This window comes from Bufo bufo, chromosome 1 (assembly GCF_905171765.1).
Source record: "Bufo bufo chromosome 1, aBufBuf1.1, whole genome shotgun sequence".
NCBI lineage: Eukaryota > Metazoa > Chordata > Amphibia > Anura > Bufonidae > Bufo > Bufo bufo.
Window position 1 is genome coordinate 56,215,134 of NC_053389.1, and position 12,144 is coordinate 56,227,277.

At 47.0% G+C, this 12,144-nt stretch overlaps 1 protein-coding gene across 3 annotated transcripts in view; it reads right to left on the reverse strand.

The window, feature by feature from the left end:
* Positions 1–12,144, reverse strand: part of LOC120995361 (myosin-10-like) — a 139,025-nt gene that overhangs the window by 38,360 nt on the left and 88,521 nt on the right. For all 3 annotated transcript variants that reach the window (XM_040424512.1, XM_040424517.1, XM_040424525.1), the window contains exons 6-13: positions 9,311–9,331; positions 6,394–6,486; positions 4,631–4,694; positions 3,776–3,874; positions 2,032–2,175; positions 785–880; positions 557–675; positions 320–472 (exon numbers count right to left, since the gene is read on the reverse strand). In XM_040424512.1, the coding sequence (XP_040280446.1) occupies positions 320–472; positions 557–675; positions 785–880; positions 2,032–2,175; positions 3,776–3,874; positions 4,631–4,694; positions 6,394–6,486; positions 9,311–9,331 (789 nt within the window). The remainder of the gene's footprint in view (positions 1–319; positions 473–556; positions 676–784; positions 881–2,031; positions 2,176–3,775; positions 3,875–4,630; positions 4,695–6,393; positions 6,487–9,310; positions 9,332–12,144) is intronic.

Genomic DNA, 12,144 nt, shown 5'->3' on the forward strand with positions numbered 1-12,144 from the left:
CAATTTGCGGTCTCCAAAGCACAGACACCTTCAATGGGCCCATGACCCGTCCGCACCGTACGGAGAGAAACCCCATGGAAGCACTCTGTAGTGCACCGACCTTCCGGATTGCAGACCCATTCAACGGCTGTGTGCATGAGCCCTAAGGGTGTTTTCACACACAGCACATGTCCGTCACTCACTGACCTGTGAATGAAGCCTTAGCGCCATTTTCATTCTGGGTATGGAGTTTTTGTGGTGTTATGCTTTTCTTTTCCCTTGAGCTCCAGGAATTTTTTTATAAAAATGTCAAAAAATGCTTGAACTTCATGGAGCTTACCTCAAAGATTTCAAAACCGGCGATGTCCAGAATCCCTATGAAGGAGGCGCCTTGTCTCTTTGTCCTATCCAGAGCTCGGTTAAGGCGATGAACCAGCCAGCGGAAGAGCCGCTCATACAACGCTTTGGCGAGCGCTTCCACGGCAAAATCCGCCTAGCGACAAAGAAGATCGGGGTCAATCTGTAACCTGGCGTCAGACATATACCTGCTGTGGTCGTCAGACTATCGGATAATCACCTGCTCCTTAGTTTGCGCCTTCTGGACGTAATCGCGCCCCACTTTAATCTTTGGCATCAAGATGGCACGGGTAAATTCAGTCACGTTGAGGCCCAGTAGGTGACACAGTTTCTGGGCAGCTAGAAAACACGAAACGCGACTTTCCAACTGTGCACAATGGCGCCTATGAAGAAGTCGCTTGGTTGTCTTACTAGGACAACCCCTTTAAGTCTATGGAGAGATACCCACCTGTGTTATCCGGCATGGAAGCTTGGTCTGTGTTCCTCTCCTTTCGGAAAACGATGTTGCCAAACTGGAGGACTGCAGACGCCATCTTCAGCATAGCTGGAAGAAAACGTACACATGACGATGGCTATACAGAAAGGGAACCTGTTGGTAGTGCTGGTGTTCTAAGGCAATGAATCCCCATTTTCGAAGCCATTTATGGCACTCATTGGCGTAAGCTACCGCAAAAAGTTGCACATTACGACTATGGCCTTCAAGGGGTTGGGTGTGGTCTCCAGGTCTGGATTTATTAAGAAGAACGCCAGAAAACATCGCAATCTTTGGGGCAAATCTACGCTGACCCACAGCGAGTGTACATTTCTTTTGATGACTTTTAGACAGTCCCAAATGCGCTAATTTACTGGCACAAATCCCTTTATTTTTTTTTCTTCGACTGGCCTAAGGCTACTTTCACACTAGCGTTCTGCTGTCCGCTCGTGAGCTCCGTTTGAAGGGGCTCACGAGCGGAGCAGAACGCTTCCGTCCAGCCCTGATGCAGTCTGAATGGATGCGGATCCGCTCAGACTGCATCAGTCTGGCGGCGTTCAGCCTCCGCTCCGCTCGCCTCCGCACGGCCAGGCGGACAGCTGAACGCTGCTTGCAGCGCCTGGCCGTGCGGAGGAGAGCGGATCCGTCCAGACTTATAATGTAAGTCAATGGGGGCGGATCCGCTTGAAGATGACACCATATGGCTCAATCTTCAAGCGGATCCGTTCCCCATTGACTTACAATGGAAAGTCTGAACGGATCCGCTCAGACAACTTTCACACTTAGAAAATTTTCTAAGTTTTAATGCAGACGGATGCGAACGTCTGCATTATCGGAGCGGATCCGTCTGATGAAACATCAGACGGATCCGCTCCGAACGCTAGTGTGAAAGTAGCCTAAGATAGGTTAACGCAAACTGTTTTTTTAGGCCCCCTTTAGGGACACACAAGCACACGAATATCCTTGTTTTAGCCGCTATAAATGTATTACCCTTCCATATTTTTATAAAATATAACCCACATTCTGTAAATCAATCATGCGACTCCATACCCAACACAGGAAATATAAATTTGTGCGCTTGCCCCTTTAAGCCGGCTGGGAGCACTCCCTGCAGACTCTTCCCTCCCGCTAAGAGTCAGGAGAGTCTCGAAAATGGAGTCTCTCAGGGAATAACGGCGCTAAACAATCGGCTGTCATCAAACTGGGGGCGGCTCGTTACTTACACATGATTTCTTCGTGATTAATTCCCATGATTTTCATGGACTCCATGGTCTCCTGGAAGATCTCCTTGTCCTGCTGCCCGGGAATGGTAATGCTTCCATTGGACAGAAAGCGGTACTGACCGAAGCCCTCCAGTAACAAGTCAGCTGGAGAGGAACAGGAGAGAGGATTATCACCACCGCCATCCCCGGCACATTATACCGTACAATACAAACAGCTCAACATATCAATCACATGTATGACCGTGTCCTGAGAGTCCTTAGTGTAAAGGACACGTATGACCATGTCCTGAGAGTCCTTAGTGTAAAGGACACGTATGACCATGTCCTGAGAGTTCTTAGTGTAAAGGATCATGCACACGACCGTTTTTCACGGAAACGTTGTTTCTTATCAGAGTTTTTTTTTCTCTGATTTAAGTCCTCTTCCGTTCCATTATTTCACAAAACCTATTCGTATGGTTTCTGTATGCGATGCGTTTTTTTTGCGGATCAGAAACGGAAACAGTAACTTATTAATCACCAAACACATGAGCAATATGGGCTGGGCATAGCATTTCTACAGTATGGATCCATGAAAGACGGATGAAATACGGATGTGTTCCGTGTGTGTTCCGTATTTTTTGCGGACCTACTGACTTTAATGGGGCCTCGGACCGTGATTTGCGGACAATAATAGGACATGCACTACTTTTTTGCAGAATGGAAATACGGAAACGGAATGCACACGGAGTACCTTCCGTTGTTTTTGTGGACCCATTGCAGTGAATGGGTCCGCAAAAAAAACTGAACAGAAGTGGAAAGAAAATACGTTCAGGTGCATGAGCCCTAAAGGACATGTATGACCGTGTCCTGAGAGTCCTTAGTGTAAAGGACATGTATGACCGTGTCCTGAGAGTCCTTAGTGTAAAGGACATGTATGACCGTGTCCTGAGAGTCCTTAGTGTAAAGGACATGTATGACAGTGTCCTGAGAGTCCTTAGTGTAAAGGACATGTATGACCGTGTCCTGAGAGTCCTTAGTGTAAAGGACATGTATGACCGTGTCCTGAGAGTCCTTAGTGTAAAGGACATGTATGACAGTGTCCTGAGAGTCCTTAGTGTAAAGGACATGTATGACAGTGTCCTGAGAGTCCTTAGTGTAAAGGACATGTATGACCGTGTCCTGAGAGTCCTTAGTGCTTGTGAATGACGCATTCACATGATCCCTACTTCTACAGCTCCTGGATTTTGCAGGTTTTTTATTTTTAAAGGGGTTGTCCCACAAATAATATTCTAAAGTTTTCAAACCAGCACCTGGATCCGAATACTTTTGTAATTGCTTTACAAAAGTATTGAGTTATTCAATAAATTCTATTTGTATAGCGCCACCTGCTGTTTGCTCTTTTCTAATTTCTCTGTCCTGCTCACCGAGACGGAAGCACATGCTCCGTTCCATCCTTCAACTGCCATAGTTACAAGGCAGCAGCAGACAGGATGTGCCCCTTGGGCTGTCAAAGGGAGAAAGCTGCAGCAGAAAGAAAACGCCCCCGAGTTGTGATAGGAAGAGAGCTGCAGCTGGAAGGACACATCCCCTGAGATGTGATAGGGAGAGAGCTGTAGCAGAAAGGACATGCCCCCTGAGCTGCCAGCTTGAAATAAATCTATATGAGCAACTAAAGCAATGAATGAATGGGGAGATCCCTGGATCCATGTGAGGTACAGGGATGGGGGGGTAAATAACAAGCGATATATTACACAACATGGCTTACTTTTGACGTGCTCTCCTGCTCCAGCTAAAAGCTGATAAAAAACATGGAAGGTCCGTTCGTCCTTAGCCTGGCGGACTGCTCTGGATTTTTCCAGTAAATCTGAAGGGTGGTTAAGGAGCGACACAAGAAGAATGGGTACATGTGAACGAACACAGGGTTCCCCTTCACAAGGAGCTTTCTAAGAGCCTGGGCTTCAACTCTTTACTACTGCTTAAAACCTTGGTTTACTGACAGTGAATGGAAACATGTTCATTTCCAGAGACTGTTCCAGAGCCTTTTTTCTTGTCCGGAGGGTCTGATTCATTCTATTCACATTTAGGATCCGTGGGGGGGGGGGGGGGGGGGGGGGGGGTACTATTTCTCCTTGTGCGGAGTGCCCAGTAGGTGTAGGGTGTCTTATAGGCCAGGCAGCGCTCCTCTGGAAAAAAAGATATGTAAGGCAGCTCTTTCCAAAAAAGAAAAGAAAGCTGTGCCTCTGGTGCCAACAGGTGGAAGGCAGCTATCCTAGAAGACAGTGTTAGACCTTCTAAAACAGGCCTTGCGACATAACTTAGGATTAGAGCCAGGCCAGTACTTCCTCTGCAGACAGCTGTTTCGGGGTGATTGCCCACCATCAGTGCAGAGTTATTACATGTGGGACGCAGGCTGTTACTGACAGGTCCACACTGAACCCCACAGCACAAAACCTGCATCGCTTCTACCATATGTGAACTTACCCTAAAGGATGTTTCTCTTACTTCACTACGAGGATCCAATATTCTGCATTATTAACACTATAATTCATTTTCAGCACTAAATGCTAGAAAGTGGGCATCATTTTCTACATGATATCATGACAACATGCTGAAAGGATACAGGTTTCAATGTTGGCTCCAACGATGTATCCGGCGACGTCGAAATTAATTCTGATAAATTTACCCTGTGAGAAGTGAAATAAATAACGTTAGAATAATGCTGCTGTCATACACAGAGGTGGCGCAATTCGCTTTTTCATCCAGTAGGTGGCGCATCACCCTTCAAACACAGTAGACCCGCTCCCCATAAAAAAGCGTCAGGGCTGCCTACAGCAACCAATCAGATTCTAGCATTCAATTTCCCAGAGAAGTTTTGTAAAAGTGGGGAGCGATGTGATTAGTTGTTATGGGCCCCACCAACACTTTCTCAGCCCTCAGGGCAGTAGGATCGTGAGCTTGGTGTACGAGAAGTAGTAAGAAAATAGTATTATTAATATTATAAATACTAGGCTGGGTTCATATTATGTCTGATGTACGTGTGGCATGTGATCCTGACCTACAGGCTAAATGTGCCCATAGGGTTACATCAGCCAGACAGACGTCCATCTGTCTGACCAGTAACCTGCAAACAAATAGGCGTGGAGTAGTAGTACTAGTAGTGGTAGCAGTCGTAATAGTAGTAGTAGGAGTACTTGAAGTAGTAGTAGTATTGGTAGAAGTTGTAGTATTAGTAGTAATAGTATTGGTAGTAGTCGTATTAGTAGTAGTACAAATAGTTGTAGTGGTAGCAGTAGTAGAAGTAGTATTACTAGTAATATAAGTAGTAGTACTAGTAGAAGTAGTAGTTGTACTAATACTAGTGGCTGTGGTAGTAGTAATAATAGTATTAGATTAGTAGTATTAGTAGTAGTGCTAGTGATGGTAATAGTAGTAGTAATAGTACTAGTAGTAGCGGTAGTAGTAGTACTAGCAGTAGTAGTACTAGTGATGGTAATAGTACTAGTGGTAGTAGTAGGAGAAGTAGTACTAGTAGAAGTGGTAGTTCTAGTAGTAGTACTAGCAGTGGTAGTAGTACTAGTGATGATGATAGTAGTAGTAATAGTACTAGTGATAGTAGTAGTTGTAGTAGTAGTAGTAGTAGTAGTAGTGTATACTATTCCACACAGCTTTATCAAGTGAAAAAATGTATATATGGGTGATGGACGCAACTGTATGTATCCGTCATCAGAGTTCACCCCTTTCAAAATGTGCTCCTGGAGCGATCTGGTGATCCCCCGACCCTGCTCCCGACACTCCTGGCAAATAGCCGATTGTGCTCACGAAAGCTGCTGCCAGCCAGGCATTTCCGCTGCGGCGGCCACTACAGGTGAAATGCAGTATTACATGGTGGTTACTCAGATGACCACTAGAGTCCTCCACAATAGGAATTGCTCTTACATGAGGTGGCTCTCCGTTCTGGCTTATTACAATTGAGTCCCAAATCGGGGAACCTCTCTCTATGATTTCCATGTGCCATAACAGAGCTTAAAGGGGTTGCCCCACTAAAAAATATTCTACAGTTTTCAAACCAGCTCCTGGATCTGAATACTTTGTGATTGCATGTAATTAAAAATGTATTATAGCCACTAATATATATAATGAACTCTATCTGTACAGCGCCACCTGCTGTTTGCTCTCTTTCTAATTTCTCTGTCCTGTACACAGAGACGGAAGCACATGCTCGGTTCCATCTTTCAACTGCCTGTTAGTAAGGTAATTAGCATATTAATAAAACCGATTTTTATCCAAAATGAAAGGACAGGTGGGGTAAAACTAGTATATTTTTAATTCGATAATGGAGACTGAGAGGATGATATGAACAGCTACATATCGATGTGCACTTACAAATCGTGAAGAGTTGTCGTTTTTCACCGTCTTGGCGTTGCCGAAAGCTTCTAATATGGGGTTAGCTTGCAGAAGCTGGTGCTCGAGCTCTCCCTGGGGATAACAAAGAAGTCATTATAACAAACCGCAATACAGTGTACAGGACGCCTTCAAGGGGTCAAGTCAGAGAAGCCTCGCAGCAAGAAGTGGTTTATGGGGAGAAACTATTTAAGATGTCATTTTGGGGGAATAAACAGAGATTTTAAATTTTTTGGTGCAGAAGACTAAAGCAGCCATACAGGTGCATGCAATAGATAACATCTGCGTGATAAGTCACCCGGAGGATACCAGCCAGATTAAATTTAGACAAGTCTATAAAGGGTTAAACCATGGGGCCAACTAAAGCCCCCCAAACATTGCAGTTCACAGCGATGCACAGGGCTGACAATATGCACAAGAAATATCAAATGTCCGGCAGATGACGGTTCCACCTCTGTTACCTGTGCCTATCTCCAGAACTGGGGCCCCTCGACCTCCATCCCGCCTGGTGAGGAGCCATGTGAAGACAATGAATGAGGGGCGTCCATGTAAGTGCAAGTCTCTTCTATGGGTGCCACAAGAGAGCTGAATGCACCTGAGGCCGCCTCACCAGGCAGACAGGGGACGAGGGACCCCTCAGCATAGAGATAAGTGCTGGCCCACTAATAAGTAGGTTGTAGCAGTATGCCTCCCCCATCCAAAGTGAAGGTCAGCTAATGGTACAGAGGCCACGATTGTGTTTTATGGCGATTTTACAAAAGAAAAAAGGAATTTGGCGGAAAAGGTGTCTGAGCACCAAAATAAACCACAAGAAGCTTCTAACCAAAGTGTGGAAAGTTCTGGCAGTGCCGTTGAGATGTACAACCTACTGCACTCAGCTTACATTGGACTCCCCTGTAACCTAAGAACAGGCAAGGAACCAGAACCTAACCTGGAACCTGAGAGTCCAAGTGTGAATGACAATGGTTGCTGTTCACATTATCTGCGGTACTGGCACAGATACAGGATCACACAACCGGAGAGCTGCTCACCATCACAACGTCAGAGATGTCTATCCAGATGTCTCACCTAGTAATAGTGTTGACTGGGATTACATACAATTTTTTTTTTACTATGGTCAAAATTGTGCTTATGTTAAAATACAAATGCTCCCTATGCTAGAGCAGGGACAAACTGCCCCTCGAAGTCAGCTCTAGTGGACTGACTATGGTGGAAAGGCTTCAGCTGGCCGTAAACATTAGAGCAACGTCCCCTGAATCCATCTGGGACCGAACAGACTTCAGGAAAAGGAAGGATTGGGCAGCTGGCTTTGAACATGCCCGACCCTTTTTGTTCTCAGGGAATTAAAGTCAGCATCATATGAATGGGGAGAGGTGGGCTTACTCCCTCTTCTCCCCATTCAGAACACATGCGCACTAGTCCGAGCCAGGTGTGGATGTGTTGGTCTGGAGACAGAAAAACTACTGTTCGTTTGACAGCTAAAATGTATGGCCAGCTTTAAGGGGTTGTCCAGCTAATGGTCAGAAGCTACAGTAAAAAATAAATACCCACCTGTACGCGGGGGGCGGATTTAGCATTCCTGGGGCCCCAAGCAAATTTTTGTCTGTGGGCCTAATCACACCGCTATTCTCCGTCCCGTCACACCGCTAAGCTCCGCTCCTGTCGCCCCGCACTCAGCTTAGAGGTGCATCCTGGACACTTCTGCTACTCTCCTCTACCGCCGGGGGCAGCCTCACCCATAGAGCTAAAGTGGCTGCACTGGCGGGAAGTGTGTGTCTTTAATGTTTTCTTTTTTTTTTTTTAGCTAACTGCTTGTAGTTAGCAGGAGGGCCCCTGAACTCTAGGGCCCAAAGCATTTGCTTGGTTTGTGTGGTGGTAAAGTCTGACCCTGCCTGTCTGCATTCCAGCACGGCTGCCCTGTTCATGGCCATTCCTGGTCCTGTGTCGTTACATGAACTAGAACAGCATATCACTTGTAGTGAATGGCTGCAGCAGTCCTGGGACCGGCCGTAGTGGAACTGCAGGACTGCGGAAGAAGCCGTAGTGGAACTGCAGGACTGCGGAAGAAGCCGTAGTGGAGCTGGAGAAGAAGCCGTAGTGGAACTGCAAGACTGCGGAAGAAGCCGTAAGGGAACTACAGGACTGCGGAACATGCTGTAGTGGAACTGTAGGACCGCGGACAGGTGAGGTGTTTTTTTTATTTTAATTGGACACAGGTTCCGCCCTTGGGGTTGTCGGCTCCTAGGCTGGACAACCCCTTCAAATTCACACGTGTTGAAATTTACATGAATTTCGGCAAGGGATCTAATGATAATCTGCAGTACGCTACTTATTCCTGCAGACTCTGAACGAAAAACCGCCAGATTAACCTAACTTAATGGGTCTGATGCTTGTGCGGATCCGAAACCCTTTAAAGTCCATCTGTCGGCAGTTTTATCCCTATGACACTGGCTGACCTGTTACATGTGCGCTTGGCATCTGAAGGCATCTGTGTTGGTCCCATGGTCATATGTGTCCGCATTGCTGAGAAAAAGGATGTTTTATTATATGGAAATGAGCCTCTAGGAGCAACGGGGGCGTTACCATTACACCTAGAGGCTCTGCTCTCTCTGCACTTTGACAGGACCAGGCAGTGAAAACGTCATCACACCTGGCCCTGGAGAGGACGTATCGGTCACTATAACCTGTAACCTCAAGCTCTCCACAAAACGCAGTAATAAAAGTCTGTAAAGTAAATGTTTGGGCCACAGCTCGACTAGCGGCTGAGGACTAATGCAACCCATCCATGGTCTGCTTCTTAGTAATGAGTGTAAAACGCATGTAAACATAAAACAGGGATAATCATAAAACATAAAACAGAAGCAGCAAAATTAAAGTGAAAGGAAATGGTGTTACTCACATATGACATAGTATTGGAGTTCTGGGGGGAACCGCACATGACATGGAGGGGAAAACACATAAAACAAAAAGGTTAATGAGGACGAAAAAGGCTAAAAGAAAACTCTAATCAAATGCTAAAACTTCTAAGGACTGAGACTGACGGTAATGTTTGTGATCGGGTGAAAAGAACAGTGGAATAAATAATGTACAAGTCACATATAATGTGCTGAGTGATGGCAAATAAAAGCAAGAGCAGAGATAGAAACCACACTGCCGCCTCCTCTAGTTAAAGGGATTGTCCAAACAGCAGAATACTTACCTTCCCGATACACTGTCCTCCATGCTCCAGCGAGGACACCACGTGTAACTGCTGCAGTCAATCACTGGCCACAACGGTGACCTTAGAGGTGCTGACATGTCAATGGGTGACTGCAGCGGTGACATGTCGGCACATCGTCGGAGAGCGGTGCGAGATACCATACAGGTGGTAGGTTATCGCCATCTTCACGGCTCGTAGGCTTATACGCTCCATACAATACAAAGGGCTGCATTTTGGGACATTTTATAGCAACTCATACAAGGACTATTCTGTACATATATGTAATCCCAACATGTAACTGGGTGAAGGCAGTATGCATCGGATTCATAAAAATTATAGTCACACCTTCTAATAAAGGGGGAATCTAGGAAACAGCCTAACAAATATCTATGTACAGTATCTATCAGATGTAAACGCAGCCTTATTACCATATGTCAGACCAACGGCTGCACCTACTGACCATCTACAGTATACACGGCCCTACCCCAGACTTTTGACTTAACCCGTAGCTGGCTTTCCGTATACATCCTATGTTAGGTTCATATCTAGCGAAAAAATTCCACTGCGCTAAACTACTGAACAGGGCGGGCGTAGCGAGGCTACGGTGGTGCTAGCGGCATGCATCACACACATCATGCAGGGTGCACACATCCTCCACTTGCCTTGTGTTTGACGGATTTGAAAGATTCCATCTGGTATTAGTAAAATGCACAAAATAATCAACAAAATCCGTTAGTAACCGGAGGATAGACAAGTCTGCAGAGCATTGCACCGTGAAGCGTCTACGCCTAGGCAGTAATATTCCCCAAAAAAATTCATGCAGCACGTGTGATCGGACGGCGAGGCGTGTGGACATACGGAACATAGAAGGAGGTACTCGTTACATATTAGATGCTTTCATGTTTGCTGGTCCCAGGAGAAGCCGGATTCTACGCGGGCGGGCACACTGAACCAACACAAAGATCACACATTTATTGCGTTGGCATGTCGTCACGCCGGACTTTTTCATACCCATTAGGGTAAATGCAAACGGAACGGATTAGCGGCAAAGTTTCCGTGCGGATTTGCACATAGAAATTGCAATGAGAAATATAGTCGCAGGCAAGCGGATGAGATTCTGACAAATGTCCTCTACAGGCTGCAGAAATTTTCAGAGCAGAAATTTACGTGAGCTGACAGATTTTTAAAGGGGTTTTCCGGGAAGTTTAAAGGGGTTGTCCATGCTGAGAAAAAGATGGCTGCTTTCTTCCATAAATGGCACCGCTCCTGTCCACAGGTTGTATGTGGTATTGCGGCTCTGTCCATGGACTCCAAAGGAGCTGACCTGCAATATCACACACAAACCATGGACAGCGCCGTCCATGTTCTTCTAATCCTGGCGAAACCCTTTAATATTGATGGTCTATCCTCAGGATAGTCCAGCAAGCGCTCCGTATTTTAATAAGGTATATTCTTTATTTCAGCAAATAATCAAAGATTACAGGACGCGTTTCAGCCTGTCCAGCCTTCCTCAACTGAATATACCTTATTGAAATACAGAGCGCTTGCTGGGATTCTTCTGAGACCGACCTGGGAAACGCAACCTTTTCCTTGCAGCGCGCACTACGGATCCAGTGCGGGCTGAACCTGGACACAAACATCCTCCGGATACGTCATCAATATCTGACTGGTGGGGGTCCGACTCCTTGGACCCTGCTGATCATGTGTGAAGAGGTAGCGGTGCTCTGGTGCGCGCTATAGCCTCCGCATGGCTTACTAAGCACAGCGCCGTACACTGTATAGTGGTTGTGCTTGGTATTGCAGCCCAGCCCCATTCACTTCAATGAGAGTGAGCTACGCCTAGACCATGTGACAGATGAACACGTTATCACTGGCCTAAGAGGCAGCAGCACTCACCGCCTCTTCATACAGCTGATCGGTGGGGGTGCCGGGAGTCAGCACTCACCGCCTCTTCATACAGCTGATCGGTGGGGGTGCCGGGAGTCAGCACTCACCGCCTCTTCATACAGCTGATCGGTGGGGATACCGGGAGTCAGCCATCACCGCCTCTTCATACAGCTGATCGGTGGGGGTGCCGGGAGTCAGCACTCACCGCCTCTTCATACAGCTGATCGGTGGGGGTGCCGGGAGTCAGCACTCACCGCCTCTTCATACAGCTGATCGGTGGGGGTGCCGGGAGTCAGCACTCACCGCCTCTTCATACAGCTGATCGGTGGGGATACCGGGAGTCAGCACTCACCGCCTCTTCATACAGCTGATCGGTGGGGGTGCCGGGAGTCAGCACTCACCGCCTCTTCATACAGCTGATCGGTGGGGGTGCCGGGAGTCAGCACTCACCGCCTCTTCATACAGCTGATCGGTGGGGGTGCCGGGAGTCAGCACTCACCGCCTCTTCATACAGCTGATCGGTGGGGGTGCCGGGAGTCAGCACTCAACGCCTCTTCATACAGCTGATCGGTGGGGGTGCCGGGAGTCAGCACTCACCGCCTCTTCATACAGCTGATCGGAGGCGGTGTTAGGAGTCAGATTATCAC